The following is a 21,126-nucleotide window of genomic DNA, read 5'->3' on the forward strand; positions in this document are numbered from 1 at the left end:
ATAATAATAATAATAATAATTGAGGGTAATTTGATAATTAAACATGTTTTAAATCACATTTGATATCCACGTCACCAAAATTTTAACAGAGTTAAAATAAATTTGACGGAAGGGGTAACGCCGCAGCAAAACAATAGTTCATGACAGTTTTTGTGGAAATCTCGAGTTCAGGGGGCAGTTCGTTACCGACCCCTGAATACAGGGGGTATTCTTGTAATTTATCCATATATATATTATGATATACGATACTAACGTATAAATAATATTTATTAGAATTAATGACATTTTTAGTCCCTGGACTATGTCGTGTGTAACAACTTGGTCCTTCGGCGAAAAAAGTTGTAGCATCGATACCTGGTGAATGTGAGAAAATCACGATTGATCCTTCTGTCAAATTTATCGTCTATTTAGACAGAAATGTGCTGACGTGGCTTGATCGACTAGGGTAGTTACCATTTTGCCCATGTTTTAATGGTTTCCTCTTCTTTTATAAAATATTCGCTCCGTGACAAACGTCCTCGTCTACTGCGAGTCTCTCTCTGTCTCTCTAAACCCTCTCTCTAGAACTGGTAGTGAAAACCAGTCTTCTTCTTCTTCTTCTTCTTCTTTGTGATCATCGAGATCGAAACCCTAACCTTAATTTTGAAGCTCTGAGAGGACTCGTTAATGGCGGACTCGGCGAAGCACGCCGTATCGGTGAGCGTCTCCGACTTCAAGAGCCTAATCCCCGCCTACAAGACTCGCCGGACGGTGGCGTTCCTCTATGGCTTCATGTTCGCATCTCTCCTCGTCACCGTCTTCTTCGCCTTTAGTCCGTCGTCCAACGCCGCCGCGCCGTGGCTCACCAACGTCTTCGCCAATGGCGGTTCTTCTGGTTACAGATCTCAAGTCTCTTCGATTGTTTCTTATCTTTTTCCGAACGGGAGTTCTTCCTCTTCTCCTTCTACTTCTTCCGGTTTAGGTTTCGTTCCCGGCGAATCGAATTCTTCTAGATCCGATACTCGTAGTTCAGGGAATTCCCAATCGAGTAAGAATCAGACGCAGAGCTTGAGCAGTTCCAGTGAGAGCAAAGCTTCAAAGTCGAATCAAACTGCGCAGTTGAAGCCAGAGAAACTGAAACAGGAAAACCAGACGTCTAATTCGCCGAAATCAGAGAAAACTCCGGTGTCGAAAGATACGGCAGTAAATTCGGAGAAAAAGAAGAGCAGCGGAACGAGTACAGGGGCGTCGACAGGGCAGGGGACGAACAGGGACGATTCAATTGAGTCCTTGAGGAAGTGTGATCTCTTCGATGGTAAATGGGTGAAAGATGATTCGTATGGCTTGTATTACAAGCCTGGTTCGTGTTCTCTAGTCGACGAACAATTCAACTGCGTTGCTAACGGAAGACCTGACTTGGACTTTCAGAAGTTTAAATGGAAACCCATCAATTCTTTTTTCCTTCCTAAATTGAACTGATTTTAATTTTTAATTTTTTTTTTTTTTTTTTTTTTTTGCTTTACTGAAATCTGCAATTTGTGTATTTATTTGTTTTAAATTTAATTAGACTTGATGGAAAAAAGATGTTGGAGATGTTGAGAGGGAAGAGACTGGTCTTTGTCGGCGATTCGCTGAATCGAAACATGTGGGAATCGCTGATTTGCATTCTGATGAACTCGGTGAAAGATCGAAGCAAGGTCTATGAAAGAAGAGGAAACCATTAAAACATGGGCAAAATGGTAACTACCCTAGTCGATCAAGCCACGTCAGCACATTTCTGTCTAAATAGACGATAAATTTGACAGAAGGATCAATCGTGATTTTCTCATATTCACCAAGTATCGATGCTACAGCTTTTTTCGTCGAAGGACCAAGTTGTTACACACGACATAGTCCAGGGACTAAAAATGTCATTAATTCTATTTATTATATTATATACGCGCTTATAAATATTATACATGATATTATTTGAAAATATTACCTACATACTAAACTATGTAATATATTATATTTATTATTGTTAGTTAAATTATATATATAATATTATTTTGTATTAGTACTATAAGTCTTTTAAAAATAAATTTTTATTTAATTATCTTTATTTTAAAATATATATATTTTTTAAATAATTATGTATGATAAATTTGTGTGTTGATTGTTATTTTGTTTTTGTAGTACAAATGCCATAAATTTTCATTTCATATTATTTCGTCTCACATTTATTGTATGAGAAGGGAAAAAACTTCGACTCTCATAAATCTAAATAGTAAAAAAAAAACATAAACTTATTGTATACATTATCTAATAAGTAACATATAAAAATTATTATGATGAAATTGAAAAATATATCGAACAATAAAATTAGATGAAATTTATATTTATAATATTATTTTATTTTTTTATTCTTTCATAATTATTTATATTTTTATTAAGCCTAATGATTATTTTATTTTCATGTTTATTTATTTATAAAAAAATTATTATTTATAATTTTTATTAAACATTATTTTACTTTTATGAAACCAAACAGGTAATGTAACATTTTCATAAATCTTCTTAAAATATCAATTTTAAAATCAAACACTATAATCTTCGACTCCGGGAATCCGATTACTTTTAATCACGTTCCCTTTCAACCACCGCAAATAAGAAATTAGGGTTGCTCGCTTTCCTGTGGATCATCGGAACTTCTTCACCGTCGGAGTGGAATAAAAAAATGGCGGCTTCGGGTTCGGGTTCGGGTTCGGGATCGAAGTCCCTCAAGGATTACTTGAAGCGGTACGAGAGCAACAGCACCGAAGACGAATTGAAAAAGAAGGGCAAGAAGAAGAAGAAGAAAGCAAACGCCAAGCCAGTCCCGACTGGCGTTCTTGTCATAAACGAAGACCCCGTTTGGCAGAAACCCGTCGTCATCGAGGAAGAGAGAGACAACGATTCCGATGGTCAGTAATTTAATTATATATATATATATATATATATATATATATATATATATATATATCGCTGAAATTGAATTAATCTGTTGTGCTCTTTGTGTTAAGAGGAAGAGATGCCACAAGTCGATGAAGACATCGAGGTCAAGAGAATGAGGAGGCTTGAGGAGATTAGGGCTAAGCGCGCTTATCATGATGTGTCTGAGGATGGGAGTGGCTGGGTTTCGCTCTCTTCAAACCCTCCTCAGACTTCGGGAAATCCGAACTCCGATTTATCGCCTCCTCGCCGGGGAAGGTCCCGGAACGACCCGCCTTCGCCGGAGCAAGGAAGGCCCGCCGGAGATTTGTCGCCACCTCGCCGGGGAAGGTCCCGGAACGACACGCCCTCGCTGGAGCGAGGAAGGCCCGCCGGAGATTTGTCGCCGCCTCGCCGGGGAAGGTCCCGGAACGACACACCTTCGCCGGAGCGAGGAAGTCCCGCCGGAGATTTGTCGCCGCGACGCCGGGGAAGGTCCCGGAATGACACGCCCTCGCCGGGACGCGGAGAGGAAAACGCTGACCTGTCACCGCCGCGGAAGCGTCAGAGCCGGTGGCGCGACTCTCCGCCGGGGAACGGCTCGGATCTTTCACCCCCGAGGAAAAGTAGAAGAGCTGATGATGGTATGGACTTATGGACTCTTGAATTGTAATGCTCTTTATTATCGTGACCGATTCGTAATTCATTTGGTGTGTACGTTTGGTTTCAGATCTTTCTCCGCCGAGGAGGACCCAAAAGGAAGAATCTATTCCGGTTACTAAAGTGCAGCGGAAAACTGGGTTGATCACCGGTCGAGAAATGAGGGACGAAATCTCGAAAACCAAGAAGGAGGATATGATAAGGTAGATGATTTTCAGTCCCAATTTATTTATTTATTTTGTTTTCTCTTTATATTTGATCAAAACGTAGCTCGTGAAATTAATTTGGCTTTACGTTGAATCCGTGATGTAGGTTCCGAGACATGGATCCCTCTATTAGCGGCCGGAACGCAGAGCCTGTATATCGTGATAAAATGAAAGGTCCGCAGATTTTTCTTCTCCTCTCAATGAGTTAGTGAAGACATTCGTTTATTGTACTTAATCCATGTCTCACATTTCTGTGAATGTTTCAGGGGAACGAATATCGAAGGAGGAGTTTGTGAAATCACGACAAAAGGTCAAGGAAAAGCCCAAGGTATGTTTCAGTTTAGTTAGTTTAGGAAAAGCCTGATTTCTAGTTTGCAGCTAAATATTTATTCTTAGTGTGCTGATCCATCTTGTGAAGTCATGCATGTGATTAATATATAAGATGTACTGGATTTGTATTAATATTGAATGCTCTTTTGCTTCATGGCTTGAGGTTCATGGGGGGGGGGGGGGGGGGGGGGGGGGGGGGGAATAGATTAATTGTCTAGTGAAACCGTAGGGTATTTGTTTTACTTTGATATCTTGTGTTTTACAACGGGTTGTGAACTTAAAAAGCCACACATTTTGTTTTCATCGACTGTTTGTGTCCCTTAGTTTATGCCATGGGGTTGATGAGTCTAAAGATTGTTTAAATTCGGACTGGTCTTGTACGCTGGTTTACTTTTTTGAGGATTCCTCATCCTCTTTTATTTTTATGAATAATACATTTAGTCTCTCCCACTCATATTGTTTTCATCCATTTTGACACGTTGGTAAATTTGTATAAATAAATTTTTCAGGAGATAAAGTTGGAATGGGGCAAGGGTTTGGCTCAAAAATGGGAAGCCGAGGCTAAGATGCAAGAGTTAGAACTTGAGAAGGATAAACCATTTGCTAGAACGAGGTTGGTACATTTTTTTATTCCTTTCGTATTCTGAGTCTTTCCTGTTTTGTGTGTGTGTGTGTTCTAGATTTTTAGAGATAGCTATACTTATTGTATTTTATTACCATGTTACGAAATACAGGCCTTCTATTACATACTTTTATCATGAAATCATTTCTTTAGTCACTGCAAATCTATTTTGATTTACTACGGATTTGGACGATGTTTAGTGTAAAAAAAAAAGTAAATCGACTTTGATTTATGCCCCCAAATTTCTTTTTATCAACTGACATGTGAAAGCTTAATCAACCATGCTTTTTATCTATGTCATTTAAAAAAATATATGGATTATACATTAGATCGGTATTATCTTTTTGGAAGTACAAACATTCTCATTCGATGCATCCTCTTTGCAGAGACGATCCCGAGCTTGACCGGACGTTGAAAGACGCTGTCAGATGGGGAGATCCAATGGCACATCTGGTGAAGGTACACATTCTCACTCTCTATAGAATTTGCTCTCAATAAAGCTACAAAATGTTTCGAATACTGATTCGGGTCCGTTTCGCTTTATCGTTTTTCTTTCAGAAGAAGCAATCCGAACTTGTTCTTCCCAATTTGGGCGAAAACGAAAAGATGAAGGAATCGGGATTCATCATTCCTCAGGATATCCCGAACCACAGCTGGTTGAAGAGAGGAATGGACGCCGCACCAAACCGTTATGGCATCAAGCCTGGGAGACACTGGGACGGTGTTGATCGCAGTAACGGTAAGTTTTCTTCACTGCCCGTTATTTTATTTTTATGATTTTCGGTTTGGGTGTTGTTTTTATTCGTGGGCGTAGTAAAATGTATCCTAAACATGAAATTTTGTTAAATGCATTTTTATGGGTCTTGTAGGTTTTGAGAAGGAATCATTCAAACGGACGAACGAGAAGCAAGCTACCGAAAGAGAAGCTTATCTCTGGTCTGTCGCTGACATGTGATGTTGGTGTGTTCCTCCTAAGAACCATAAATCTCTTGTCCTGGGGTTCATGACTTGTTGTGCAAGTAAACCAAAAGAGTTTCCGTTCATTAGCTCGGCAATATGTAGATTTTTTTTTTGTGACGTGAGTTTCTTCAATATGAAATGTAAAAAATGCATTCACTTGTTCTCATTAATAGAGCTAGAGAAATGGTTGCGTGTATTACATGCAAAGTAGAGCATAATAATTTATGCTCAAATAATATTATCGTCTGACGGGTCATTATTAAACTGTGTATATGATTAGCCAAAGCTGTCGCGTTCTTATTTTAAACGGTTGAGCTAAGGGATTTGAAGAAGACCTTCAAACTTTAACAAAAAATAAAGACCGAAATTTTAATGAACCCAAATGAATGAATGCAGAGAACCAAAAATCAATGAATATTATTATTTCTTGTTGCAACTGCAAATTTACAGCACAAGAAAGAAAAGCTCCAACGGTCAAATACAGAGAGCTATCTATGGTCTCTTCACTCTCTCACTCACAGACCCAAAGTGAAAGCCACAAACCACAACCTCTTAAACCCTTTCCTCTCTCAGAAATGTCACTCCGTCTAAAACCCTCGAAATCCTTTCCCGGTCTATCTTCAACGGCCCTCCAAAAACGTCTCAACGCACGCAAAGACATCTCCGAAGCAGCACCGAGAATATGGCGCGAAAAAGACGAACCCATCGAGCTCAACGATCTAGGCCAAGTCGTCCTCAAGCAAAACCACCCTCTCCTCCGAGCCGTTGACTCTTGCAGTTCCCTCGGAGACCTCGACCGAGTCACCTCTCAGCTCATAGTCTCGGGTATCTTCCAAAACTCCCTCACCGCCAGCAGGGTCGTCAAGAAGCTCTCCTCCGATCCCCGGACTCTCTCCAGAGCCGTACACGTGTTCGGTCGGATCGAGAGGCCCGACGCGCTTCTCTGCAATCTTGTCATGAGAGGCTTCGTGGACTCGAACGATCCCAATTCCGCTCTGAGGTTCTTTCACGAAGAGTGTGTGGCTGAGAAGCTCGTGGTTCCGAATCACTTCACTTTTCCCATTCTGTTCAAGGCTTGCGCTGAGATCGGTGATGTCAGGGAAGGGAAAAAGACTCATTCGAGGGTTGTGAAATCTGGGTTCGGGTCCGATTCGTTTGTTCGGAACTCGTTGATACGTATGTACTCGGTTTGCGGTAGCGTTGATGATGCCCGAGGGGTGTTCGATGAAATGCCTGATTGGGATTTGGTCAGTTGGAACTCAATGATTCATGTGTACGTGAAGAACGGGGATATGCGAAATGCCCGGAAGCTGTTTGAGGAAATGCCGGACAGAGACTTGTTCACTTGGAACACTTTGATCTCGGGGTATGTGGAGACCGGATTCATGAAAGCCGCGAAATTATTGTTTGATCTTATGCCCGAGAAGGACGTAGTTACGTGGAACACTATGATCGACGGGTACGCGAGGACCGCGAATATCATCGATGCCGTTAAGACGTTCGAAAAAAGTCCCCGACCGCGCAGCATAACCTCGTGGAACACGATCTTGGCTCTCTTCGTGAGAATCAAGGACTACAACGAGTGTCTAGTTTTATTCGACAAGATGTTGGAGTCGCGAGAGGCGAAACCGAACGGAGCGACTCTCGTGAGCGTCCTCAGCGCCTGCGCGAACTTCTCGAGGCTCGACAGAGGCAAGTGGGTCCACTCCTACATCGAGTCGAGCAAGATTAAACCCGACGCCTTACTCTCGACCTCTCTCCTCACGATGTACGCGAAATGCGGGGAGATAGAAACGGCTCGGAGGGTCTTCGACGAGATTCCCGACAAGACCGTGGTGTCGTGGAACTCCATGATCGCAGGGTACGGAGTACACGGGGACGGGGAAAAAGCCCTCGGGACGTTCTTCGAGATGGAAGAAAAGGGTTTTCTCCCGAACGAAGCGACTTTCGTCTGTGTTCTATCCGCGTGCGGGCACTCGGGGATGGTTCTAGAAGGCTGGTGGTTCTTCGACCTCATGAAACGGCGGTACGGGATCGAGCCGAGAGTCGAGCACTACGGGTGTATGGTCGATATACTTTCCCGGGCGGGTTTGGTGGAAGACTCGGAGGAGCTCATAAAGAAGATGCCGATGGAGGCGGGCCCCGCGATTTGGGGGTCTCTTCTGTGCGCTTGCAGGGCTGAATCGAACTCGAGGCTCGGGGAGATCGTGGCCAAGCGGCTGATTCAGATGAGGCCGCGCGATATCGGGCCGTACGTGATGTTGTCCAACGTATACGCTTCGCAAGGGAAGTGGGACCGGGTCGAGAAAGTGAGGAAGATGCTGAGAGAGAATTGTTTGCGTAAAGAAGAAGGGAAAAGCGCCGCGGTTCATCTCGGCCAATGTGGGACTCAAAGCGTGGTGTACTCGATGTTGAACGAGATGGGTAGTCAATTGAAATTAGGGAATTGGACTTGAGTAGTGTAAGACCGTTGGTTTTTTTTTTTTTTTTTTTTTTTTTTTAACACAAGAGAAGATAAAGATGTCATTAAAAGAAAGCACTGCGGGTTCGTCTCGGCTGTTGTGAACCGTGACAAACCATGAAGAGTGAGAATGGTTTGCGTAAAGGAAGACGTAAAAGGAGAACGGTTCATCTCGGCGTTCGAGTGTGAATATGTACTTGGATTAACAATTTTGTGACCGTAGTTCACGGAAGAGGAGTTATTCGATTTCGCAGGCCGTGCAGCAATTCGTTGGTCTGCCGAACTGCATTGTCACGCGTAAAAATAATTATTTTATTTTTACGTCCAAGTGGAAAAGCGGAGACGGTATTGTGGCCTAACCTTGAATCTCGAGTCGTGTTTATAGAAAATATGTTACATCACTCAATTTATCCCAAATTTTTTATCTCCTATACTGTTTAATTAGTTTGATAATTTTCTTCAAGCTCTGCAATTTTGAAGGACTTCAATTGGAATCCTGGATTTTTCGAGTCGAGAGAAATCAAGAGTTCTCACTATTTCTTTGAGCTTTGTCTCTGTGACGATCAGAAATTCAGATAATCATTTAACTTCAAATAATCCTGGAATTTTTCTTTTTATTATTAGCTTTATTAATCTTGCAATGAAACAATTACATTCAGGACTTTTCACTTGCCCTATCTTATTGAAGCACACCACAACCCTTTGCAAAGAAGATAAGCAATAAAATAATTAATAAAATGAAGCCAATTACAAAGCTAAAATCCACGAAGAAATGCAATTACGAATCCACTTGAACTCCGGTATCGTAAATTTCCCCGGCTTTCCAGTCTTGTGGTATGTTATTAACGGGAATAACCCAAGACTCGTCTCCTTCGCCGTCGCTCAATAGCATCCTAATCTGCAGAGGCCCGCTCAGAGGCGAACTTGTTGTCCACACCGACCCATAACTCCGATCCAAAAGCTTGCACACAAAGTTCTGAGTCTGCAAATAATTATTTTTTATCATTCACTTTTCGTCATTACTTCATTTAGGTACTATTATGACATAAATAAAACTAATCTTTCTCTATTTACAGAAAGCGGATGCGTTTACCTCGCAGAGCTGAACAACAGTGATGTCTCTCTTCCCTTGTTGATGCCAAATCACAAAGGCCAAGTAGTAAGGGAAGTCACTGCTTTCGTCTATTTTGATCGTGATGTTCTTGCTCGGGTAACTGCACGAAACCCTGTTCGTGGAATGCGAAATAGTAAAAAAAAAAAAAAAAAAAAAAATTTAAAGTCAGATTTGAAGTTTGATAGAATTTGCGTAGTGTAAAAGTGAGGTGTTAAGTGTACCGTTTATATTCGATGTCGACTACTCCGAGCGATAAGAGAGAGGCCGATGAGTCTGTGGTTTGAGCCATGCGACTAAAAGCTCGCTTGCTCATGATAAAATCTGTTCGGTCACTCGAGCCTTGGTCTGTTATAACCACTGTCACTCCTTTGTCCGAGCAATAGCCCGTGTTTGTGCACCGGACCTAAGGGACAAAAAAAAAAAAAATTTACATTACGCATCAAACAAAGTCATATTCTTCCCATGATATCTAAGGTTGGTGTGAAAAAAAAAAACGGAAAAAATCGTAAAACGGACACGATCGGACTAGACCACTGGTTCATTCTGGAACGGGATTCTGCTAACTAGCTCTGGTCTGATTTTTTAAACTCGTCCCAAACGGTTGGGTCTGGTTTTAAATATTGAAACCGATGTTTATTAGGCCGGACCAGACTAGTTCCAAAACTTTTAAACTTTTTTTTTCCTTCTCGAATTGTTATTACATTTAAACTTTATAGATTGAGTTGGACAAGTTGATTGATAGCATGTTTAATGTTGAGGATTAAGATAATTGAATTATTTTAGATATTATTTTCCTAGTTAGAATTATTAAGAAAAAAATGCATAAAACCAGACCAAACCGGAGCTGTCTAAAACAGTTTGATTTATTACTTATTTCCAGTCTCTGATTTTCCTAATCGTTGAAAATGGTCTAGTATATAGTTTGAAAATGAAACTGTAGTTTAGTTTATTATTTATTTAGTAACACTGACCTGGTAACAAGCACCGCAGCCAACTCCGTCCTGGTAGAGATCGGAAGCTGCCGCAACATCTCCACCGTTGATCGTCGCTCCAAACGATCCGTAGCCACACCTTCCTCCTATACAGTTAACAAAATACGAAAGGGTTTGTTAGTCTATATGTGTATATATCTATATGTATATATATGTGTTTGTGTTAACATGTTTGCTTCTTACTGTCTGTTCCCAGCTCTTCAGAATTCGGATAGTAAGCTGCTCGAGATGGGACAAAGCAGTCGCTGCACATTTCAGCGTATGCCCTAACTTGCATTACAAGAAAGACCGCGAAGAGGGAAGAGAGCGAGGTAAGAGAAGATGCCATTATTTGTGAGTCTTTTAGGAGATGAAACAAAAATGAAGGCCGTGTTTGTTTGTTTGTTTGTTTGTTTGTATGGATATTCAAAGCTTGCAAGATGATTCCAATATTTATAGTGAACCAAGAGAGCCTTATTTCTTGCCAATGTTTAAGACTTTCCGGTTGTGAAACTCCGTGGCTATTTTCGTTGACTTCCTCGTTTTCGAATTAATGTAGAATCCAAATTTGACCAGCATTTTTCTCTTGCCTTTGTTGGAGGTTTCTTTAGTATAGTGAGTTGACAAATATACATATATATATCATAATTCAAACTGTATTTTTTTGTAGCGTGAACTTTTGTGGCTAACCAAACCGAGTCACTTTCTGAGAAAGAAATATTTTGTTATTTGAAATCCTATGTAAATTAATAGATATATTTGTCTGCATTTCACTGTTTTGATTGCACACTACTGGAAGTTGTTATCGCTGCCAACGTCAAAAAAGCATATTGTGTGGGCGTTACAGGTATTATATATCCAAGACTAAAAAAAATCAAAGATTGAATTTTTAAATGTTTGACACGGAAATATAAGTTAGGTTCTTATGCACTGATGAGAATCTCATTTGTTGGCATATTTGCTGACTTTCCCACTGTGATTTTTTTTCTTCTATTATAATCACATGGGCTGTGATTTTTTTTTTTATTCCTTTTTAAGAAGGAAAGTACAAAGGAAGCAACACAAGTGATAGACATTGGTTGCGCAAGATATCATTGAGAAATTATAAAGTATATAACCCCCCAGGTTTTAGTTCTCTTCCAAAAATAAAATCATTTTAAATAAAAAGAAAAAGAAAAGACAATATCAAGAGACAGCAATTCGAGGCCAAAAAGAGAAAAGCGCATAATATTATAAGCAAAAGTGTCGTCATCATTACATACAAAAAATGACGCAGACACTGTTTAATGTTTTTTACATTTTTTTTCCGAACATCATCTATTAAAACTTCAAACCAACCCTTCTCCATTATATTTTAAACTGCTGTCTATATTCTTTAAGAATCAAGTGTGTATATGTATATCGCTTACACAAAAGTACTTTACGAAAGAGTTTTGGGTTTTGACAGATTTATTTATTCAATATTGAAAGAAAATTTATCGTCAAACTCTTTCGTAAATAAATCTGTCAAAACTCACGATGCAAGTTCTTCCTTTGTGAGTTTTGACGGATTTATTCACGAAAGAGTTTGACAATACATTCTTTCAATATTGAATATTTATATTCCTATGTTAGAAATGTTCCACAAATATGTATCAAATTTTTATTTATAACCATGATGTCTGCGTTAAATCCGACTAAAACTCGAGGCCCTGACGCTATGGACTGAGAGAAGTTGTTCAAATTGTTGCGTCCAAAGAGATTCAAACCGGAAGTTGATAAGGTCCTCTTAAGATAAAAACGGCCTCTAACTCATAACATTTTTTCTTAACCAAGTCGAAGATATGTTAATACCATATCACACCTCACCGGAAAATAAAAATTCCCGAGACCCCTTTTAAGTTTAGTGAGTCCACATATTAGTCCTTTTTTTTAAGGCGGTGTGACCTCCTTGCTAATCCGTTTAATGTAATTATTTAGTGACATTATAAACTAACATGCAGTTAAGGAAAAAAAAAAAAATTAACATGCACCAAAATAAACATATCCTGTATGAACATACTAGTAACATATGTACGTACTGTACTTATCAAAATCATCTAGTGTTAAAGGGTAAGAAAACGTTTGTTATAAATTAATGAGAATAAATTGCATATACTACCGTTTTTTAACTTTAATTTTAGAGATACTGTCTTAATCAACTTAATTCCAAAAATATCGTGCATTTCTCTTTCCCCCTTGTATTTGTTAGAGCTTCTTTTGATTTTTATTTGCTTAATTGTTTTTATATCACTCAATTTTTAAAATGTTGTAAAATGAAAATATTAATGTTTCTTGAAATTGTATTCATTTTGACAATTTATTGATTTCAGGTTGTAAAATTCCATCCACTATTTTTCGTAAAAAATTACAAAAGTATTATATAATGTATCAAAATTACGAAGATAACATGTAAGAGATTCTGTTAAGTTTGTTTTTAGTTTTTTTTTAAAGCCCAGTCGTTTTAAAGTGCTTAAAATTGTTGAACCTATTGTTCAATATCCGAATAAGAATAAATATGTACTAAGCAATATTCCAAAGCAAACATCCTTTAGGTTATCAAAGTTTCTAGACAAACCTGGATCCATCGCGTCGAGCGTGAGCGAAAACGTAATTTGATGAATGTCGACAGGTGGTATTGTGCTCTTCCTCAGCCATATATCTTTAAACCGGATGTGCTCTCTCAGATGTGAAAGAACGGCTATTTTCTGATACGGTGTATTAGGGACCATAACCACTTTATATAAAGTTTCAAATAGTTCCCATAAAACTCTAAAAGACCCAATTATCTAGTGTCTTCTTATTTTGACTCATATTCTACATAATAGTCTAATTGAGCTTCCGAATTGGATCACTAAATATAGCCCAAAAATACAAACAACTAATATAATTATAATTAATAATATAAAGCTCATAATTAGATAATTGAAATTACACATATGCCCAACAAAAACAGCTATTAATAAAAATTGTAAAAGCGTGTTTGACAAATTGAACGTAATTGTAAAAAAAATTAGAATTCATAACTTTTTAAGAAATATTTTTTTCTTTCTATTTAATTACCTATATATCCTCATTCATATATAAAAAAAAAATAAAAAAAAAATAAAATCACACGAATCTTACTCTGTAACATATTGGACTTATGGTCGTGTATTATACGGACTCACCCTCCCTCAATTCTCTCCGTTAATTACTCTAACTTCACTAACAAATGCCATATGTATTTTCAACAATAGAATAAATATGTATTTACATAACTTGTTAGATAAATGTCACAGTCAGATTCTCTGATCTGCATATAAATATCACAAACAATCCTCACGATTAACACTCAAGTAATATAATATATATATATATATATATATATATATATATATATATATATATATTTTATAGAAAATCTACACAATTATACTGAAATAATTCCCACTTCATGTGTGTGTATATATATAGAGACCCAAATACAAAACGAGAGAGGGGCTCGAATCAATATATAGACTAATGGGAGCTGGAGTGATGTGTCATCTCCCTAGATACTGTTTTTTATTTTTATTTTTTTATAATCATATCTATTTTACCAAAAACTAAATCTGATTGTGTTACTAGCAAAACCTAATTTAAAAACAGTTTACCAAACACTTATCTGCTTTTGAAAACAACGATTTTTTTTTCCTATAGCGGAATCTAAAAGCAATTTTTGTAGAATCACATCAATGTCAAACAGAGCCTTTATATACATATGTAGCATGGTCGAAGCTAGGAATTGAATTCAAGGTAAACTGATATAAAAAAAAGTCAAATGATTCATAGCAATAGTATATTTATTTAAAATATAATTTTAATAAAATTTTGAAAAATGATAAAAATCAAGGTCTTATGTTGTTTTCAACAATGTTTAAAATATCGATATCGATACTCGTACCGCGGTTCTGATTTTACGGATATATAGAGTATCGACAGATATTTTATAACAATTTTAATACCGACTACCGATTATATCGGTGATATAAGGATGATATATCAATTATCGACGGATATATCGACAAAAATCTTATAAATATATATATATATATATATATATATATATATATATAATTGTATATATAATTTAATGATACATATAACAATTATATTTTAAATATATATATATATATATATATATATATATATATAACATATCTATATTTATGTCTATATAGATATATACGTATATTTATATCTATAAATATAAATATACGTAATGAATGAATATATAACATTTATTTAGCTAACAATAAAGTTCACCTTATTATGAAATTAAAAAATTTAAAAAAATCACTCCATATAAACCTATGTAGTTCTATGAATTTTAATAAGCAATAATGGTCTTCATCCTCCCAGAAACTCAAGTTTAAATTTTGTGTCTGTTTAGAGCTATGAAAATAGGTATTTCAGGAATAACTTTTCTATTTTAACTGTTGTAGGAATTTTTTTTATAAAAATGGTATTTTGGGAATAAAACGATATTTTAGCTATTATATTAGTTTTTTTACCGAACTTCCCATTTTTCCTTGATATCGTGGATATATCGTCGATATTTTGAACCTTGATTTTCAATGAACTTTTAAAAGTACAAGATTTTATTAAATTAATTGTATATTATTCTTGATCAATTATACCACAAAAGTATTTAGGCACACAACTGTACGTTGTTTATCTTTACACTCTCCAAACAATCTGGTCCATCTCATGTATTACTACGGAACTACTGCACCTTTCATCACTACAAAATTGTGACTAAGCCACGCAAATCACCAGAATAACTCACTTAATAACATAGAACGAATATGGATAAGTAGCATGGAAATCACATGACAAGGGATCTGATACATGTCTATTTTCAACTAGTCCAACTTTATACTAAAGTGAGATCAATCTTTATTGCAAATAACGAAATTTGCAAGTTCTTGAATTCAGGAAGAACAATAATAATGATGATAATAACCATCAACATTATTATGCAGAAAACTGAATTACATCGAGACATCATAATTGAACATATATAAGTGTCTAAAACTAAAATGACTCCTACTAAACTAAGGCAATATCTGGAACAAGAATCATATGAGCAGTGTGCTATGAAAAACTTTAGGGGTCATGCCCTTTAGTAAGTGGATATGCTATCATAGAATTTGTCCCTATATGTTCGATATAAATCTCCTTTTCCTGAACTCTTTCCTCCACAACTAGGTACTTGATGTCAACAAACTTGGACTTCGTCTAGATCCTGGTTTTGTTAGAGTAAAGCGCCACAGATTTAATGTCACAATAGATCTTCAATGGCCTTTAATGCCATCTACCACACAAAATCTCATGACAAAATTTTGCAACCATATCCCATGGTTGGATGCCTCGAAACAAGCGATGAACTTTGTAGCCATGGTTGAAGAAGCTATCAACGTCTGTTTAGCATACTTCCATGAAATATCTCCTCCAGTTAACATGAAAATGTAACCTGACGTGGAGCGTCTTGAATCTTGCCGCGAAATCGGAGTGAGAGTATCCGATGATCTCCAAAGTGTCTGATCTCCGATACGTCAGGATGTAGTCATTTGTTCTCCTCAAGTAGCGCATCACACGCTTTGTCGCCTTCCAATGTAGCATGTCTGGATCACTCATATATCTGCCTAAAACATCCATTATAAATGCTATATATGAACGGGTAAAACTTGAGCATACATCAGACTCCCAATGATCGAGGAATGAGGAATCTTTTACATCTCATTTTTTTCAAGATCATAACTGGGGCATTGCTTGAGACTGAACTTTTCTCCTTTCACTACGGGCATATCTCATGGTTTACAATATTTCATGCCAATCTACTCAAGATTTTATCTATATAGCCTATTTGTGATAATCCAAGAATACATTGAGAACAATCTCTAAATATATGGATTCCTAATACAAACGAAGCTTCATCAAGATCTTTCATTTCAAAATTCTTCACCAAAATTAATGTATGCAAATGCTAGGGGCAATCATGTAAAATAATGAAGCCATATAATCAAATGTGGCTAGATTTTAAACATATCTAAAACGTTAGCTAGATTGCAAATCCAATGTTTCGAGTGATCTAGTCCGTGAGAATTTTCTTTTTTAATTAGTACCTTTACTTGAGAATTGGTTTTCAAATTATTTTTTCCTATCTACGTTCTCTAGCTATTTCCGACTTAAAGGAAACTAAAGCAAGAGCTTTGAGCTCACACATAAAAAAAAAGCCTATAAATTTTTAAGATTATCGCTAGTATAAGCCCTAATCAGAAGCTCAAATATCATAATAAATAAAATTTTACCTTATTCAATTATACCTTATTCATGTAAGTGTTGGGTTTTTTTTTTTTTTAAATGTTCAAATGTGATTTGAAATAAAGTTAAAAAATTAACAACGGAAGCTTATTTACGATATAGTTTTTTTTGTAATTACTTTTTCCAACGTAAAACTTCAACAACTCATATTTTTCAGATCTGCTTTCAAACTTTTGTTACCTCCATTTTCCGTGTTTCTTTTTATAATTGAACTAGTTTTACGTGTTGCTGCTTTCTGTAATTATCGTTCTCTTGGTTTGGTATTAAAATATGAATAATAGATGATCTAGAAAGTTATTAGTGTTTAACAAGTATCATAATTGGGAAAAAAATCAGCTTATTTAAAAAAAATGTATACATATATATATATATATATATATATATATATATATATATATATCCTTAACATAGTTAATAAGAGGCACTGTCTCTTTAACTTCAATCTTGGTGCCGTCACGTGGCGCCACCAGGAGGCGACACGTGGCGGCCAGTTTTTTTTTTTTTTTTTTTTTTTTTTTTTTTTTTAGCTTCCAATTTTTTTTTTTTTTTTGGCTTCCGATTTTGGTTTTTTTTTTTTCTTTTTTTTTGCTTTCGATTTTGGTTTTCTTTTTTTTTTTTCCTTTTTTTTTTGCCTTCCAATTTTGATTTTGGTTTTGAATTTTTCTTTTTTTCCTTCCAATTTTGATTTTTTTTCCTTTCCAAACATTAATTTTTTTTATGTATGTTATAATCATAATTACTAATACTATATTATACTATATCAATAAAATACATTATCCTTTATTTTTTTTCCCGACCTTTAATTTTTTTCCCTCTCTCATCAATATATTTTGTATATCTTTTTATTTATATTATTTCCTTTTTTCTCTCTCTTTCATCAATATATTTTGTATAATTTTTTTTATGTATATTATAATCATGATTACTAATACTATATTATACTATATCAATAACATACTATACCAATAACATACATTATTATGAGTATATGTTATTATTATTATTATTATTATTATTATTATTATTATTATTATTATTATATATATATATATATATATATATAGTTGGAAAAATTTGATTTCTTTTATCAGAATTTAACTTCGACTTTTACTTACCTAAAATTTCTTTTTCCCATAATACTTCTAAGAAATCTGACAGATAGGAAAACATTCAGTATTTTGAAAACCTTTGAATCAGTATTTTGCTAGATTTAATTTAATACAATTAAAAGTCTTCAACTTACTCTATTTTACTTATTTTTCTTTTTGACTTTTAAAAAAAAAAATTGCTAACTCGCGCATCGCGCGTTTTTAAAACTAGTATATATTATAGGGACGGAGCTAGAGAACGTAGAAAGTCTATAATTATAATTTGATATACAAAAACATACAATACCAAAAACATACACATTCTATCAAATTTCATATAAAAGTATATGAATATAATTATGATACATGCATGGCTGCTGAAACTCTTTATTTGTGTGTGTGTGAGAGATCCAACAACCTCAACTACAAATGACATAACCCAACTTTCTAGCCAAAACAAACAAATGCATACAATACCACAACCACTTAAGTGGAATTATCCTTAGCAGTTGATCAACCCCACGATATATTTATTGGAAATACTGCTCCGCCATATCAGTAGAGTATCGAAGTCTGATATCCAAGCTTGCGTGATAATCAAGCTTGGAGTTAGTCAGAGTTTGTTAAATAGTTAGACAAGTTGATAGAGTTTGTTATGAGTGTTAGAGTGTATAAAGGCTCAGTGTCAGCATTCATACAAGGTTAATGAAGGAAATCGTTTATGTTCATCTTTATTCTCTCATACAATCTATCAAACACCTTATATTCATTTTCTTATATGGTATCAAAGCTTCACAATCAGGTATCGAAATTCCCCCACATGGCTTCACCAAGTCAGACCTCAGCTTCAACGATCAACTGTGCTTCACTAATGTCATTCTCTCACCCAATTGCTTCGAAGTTAGACCAGAACAACTTCATTTCTTAGTCATCGTCTCCAATAATTCATCGCGGTGAATCGCGAGCAACCACTGAAGTTTCTCAACCATCAAGATGAGATTTCTTCCGGACTCAATCTAAAATTTCTCGACTTCAATCAACAAGATAGTCTCATTATGTCTTGGCTTTTCTCCTCCATGACCGACAGTCTAGTCTCTCGAACGATCAATTGCGAATCAACATCGCAACTATGGTAAACTCTCAAATCCTACTTCGGATCTCTAGTTAGAGCGAAGATCTCGCAATACAAGACAACTTTGCAACACACGAAGAAAGGCGATTTGTCGATAAACGATTTCTTACTAAAGATTCGTAATTGTGTAGATATGCTTAATCTAGTCGGTGACAAAGTCGAAGAAAAGAACGCATCGACGCGATTCTAGGTGTTTTACCCTCAGATTATGAGATGTTTGGTACATCCATTAATCTGAGAGTCGAACCATGCACTGTTACTGATCTCGAAGCCTTGCTACTCTATCATGAAGTCTTGCTGGAAAAGACGAGAGCAATGAGCTTGATCATAGTTCAAATCAGATCATGGCCAATTATGCAAGATCAGGCTCTCAACGCTCCATCAACAACAACTATTGTGCTCATCAATTTTCCCAGCAACATCAATGCGAAGGCTACTCCAAAAAATTCTCCAACAACTCCTTCAATCGAGGTCAAAGCAATGGAAGAGGTCAACCGCACGCACGAGGACGTGGACGTGGATTTACCAATGGCCGTGGTTTATGGCACAATAACAAAGTCTAATGCCAACTCTGTGGCAAAATTCGGCATATTGTCACTCAGCGCTACTATATGTTTGATCAAACATCCTCACGTCCAAGTCAACTTCAATTTGGTGCATCAATTAAAGGCAATGTTGCTCATCTCCAAGCCGCACCAGAATAGACAATGAATAATTCTGCATCAGATCAAGACCTCTGCTCCATGACAGTTCAACAAACAACATCAACGACTCTGCTTGGTTCCAATCACCGGGAGACACATAATGGTTTCCTGACTCAGGTGCAACCAATCTCATCACATTGGATATGGAAAATATAATAAGAAGATTGGAGTTCTATGGAACTGATCAAGTTTATGGGAGATGGTAAGGGACTTTCTATAGCTCATGTTGGTAATTCTATTTTTCAGTCTCGATTTTGTCTTGATAGATCTTTGTCTCTCAATGAACTCCTTCATGTGCCCAAAATAACGAAGAATTTACTTAGTGTGTCAAAATTTTCTAGTGATAGGTGCAATTTGTGCACTCCTCAAAAGCTGGATTCCTTCTGCTGTGAAGCGTATCTATTTGTTGGTTGATTGGCTTGTGGTGCTGCTCTAACCACGCTGTACTCTACCTTCCCTGATCCACTCAACACGGGCAATCTCTTTTCCGTCGATACGCCCATCATACTCGTATCTCACAGTACCATAGAACGAACCCGACCCTTGATGAATTCCAGTCTCCAATGTTGGACATGACACTAAATACTAATAAAATGACATGAGTGAGATAATCGAAGATGACTCGATATATAGCATTATGATCACTATTCATTGAAATGAACGGATAGCATCATATCAAAGGTCCCGAAAAAAAGTCCATGTTGATAAGAAAAATTATGATCACTTAATTCGAAAACCCCAAAAGATGGTAGAAAAGCGAGACAATGGTATAAAATAAAAAAAAGAAGAAAGACCTGATTCCGGGTTCTTTGTAGGCAGATAAAAAGGGGATGACTTGTGGCTGGGTATTAGGGACCATCATACGGCTCCCAATTTCACACGTGGCTGTAAAGTGGTCTTCAGCCGGATTTGATTTTAAAGGAAACAACGGAGGGATCCGAATCGGACCTAAATGGGAATGACATGAAAAGTCTTTCTGGCTCTATTATCTTTACTGGTGTTTTCTAACGAGTTCATTAACCATCATTATAGAACTCTTCTGTTAAACACTATTCTTAGAAAGAATTGAACTTCTATGCATTGATTAACTTTCCTACGGTCATCATAGTACACGAACCCCCAAAAAAAGGAAGTAATTAAGAGCATAATATGGGGCAATTTTGTATTTCGTTTTTTGATATAGACTACCAAAAAAGATTGATTTGAATCTTTCCCCACTGAAAATGCATTATTCTTTGATCCGTCTTAGGCCCGAGGCACCTTGCTATCATGAAAACGCCAGCTGTTACCATAGTAGCTGCATGAATCGAAGCGGATACTGGAGTGGGACCCTCCATAGCATCTCGGATCGATGAGAATTTTTCTCTACGAGAAATTGAACAGAAAGCCGCTGAATTGGCCTATTTCTTGCGCCTGGTATTAACTTAGAGAAATACAGGCAACACTTGAAGTTCTGAATAACAACATTGATATTAACTGCACAGCCCTATTTATTCATTAAAGAATTCCCATTAACTCTGAGACTCCAATTCATGACTGTTTCTCGGGTTCCATACTTTGGGAATTTATGTTCATAATGATGTC

The 21,126-nt window shown here is 36.5% G+C and overlaps 2 protein-coding genes and 2 pseudogenes across 2 annotated transcripts; 3 read left to right on the top strand and 1 right to left on the bottom strand.

Annotated features, from left to right (window-relative positions):
* The first annotated feature begins 666 nt into the window (after positions 1–666).
* Positions 667–1,799, top strand: LOC149404950 (protein trichome birefringence pseudogene; annotated as a pseudogene).
* Positions 1,800–2,570: 771 nt separating this feature from the next.
* Positions 2,571–5,902, top strand: LOC149404951 (pre-mRNA-splicing factor of RES complex protein). Its single transcript, XM_089606932.1, has 9 exons — positions 2,571–2,921; positions 3,021–3,572; positions 3,659–3,791; positions 3,901–3,968; positions 4,061–4,122; positions 4,634–4,737; positions 5,133–5,205; positions 5,305–5,485; positions 5,616–5,902. Exons 1-9 carry the CDS (start codon positions 2,696–2,698, stop codon positions 5,699–5,701), a joined length of 1,485 nt encoding a protein of 494 aa, XP_089463058.1. The 5' UTR covers positions 2,571–2,695; the 3' UTR covers positions 5,702–5,902.
* A 313-nt stretch (positions 5,903–6,215) lies between these two features.
* On the top strand, positions 6,216–8,190 carry LOC149404952 (pentatricopeptide repeat-containing protein At4g18840 pseudogene; annotated as a pseudogene).
* Positions 8,191–8,687: 497 nt separating this feature from the next.
* LOC149404953 (expansin-like B1) lies at positions 8,688–10,790 on the bottom strand. The gene is made up of 5 exons (XM_089607237.1): positions 10,457–10,790; positions 10,253–10,359; positions 9,503–9,684; positions 9,261–9,393; positions 8,688–9,149 (listed from the first exon to the last, which is right to left on the bottom strand). Exons 1-5 carry the CDS (start codon positions 10,599–10,601, stop codon positions 8,946–8,948), a joined length of 771 nt encoding a protein of 256 aa, XP_089463363.1. The 5' UTR covers positions 10,602–10,790; the 3' UTR covers positions 8,688–8,945.
* Between the last annotated feature and the right edge of the window lie 10,336 nt (positions 10,791–21,126).

The sequence above is a fragment of the Urtica dioica genome, chromosome 2, assembly GCF_054948205.1.
Source record: "Urtica dioica subsp. dioica isolate 48M chromosome 2, U.dioica_male_clone48M_v1_H2, whole genome shotgun sequence".
NCBI lineage: Eukaryota > Viridiplantae > Streptophyta > Magnoliopsida > Rosales > Urticaceae > Urtica > Urtica dioica.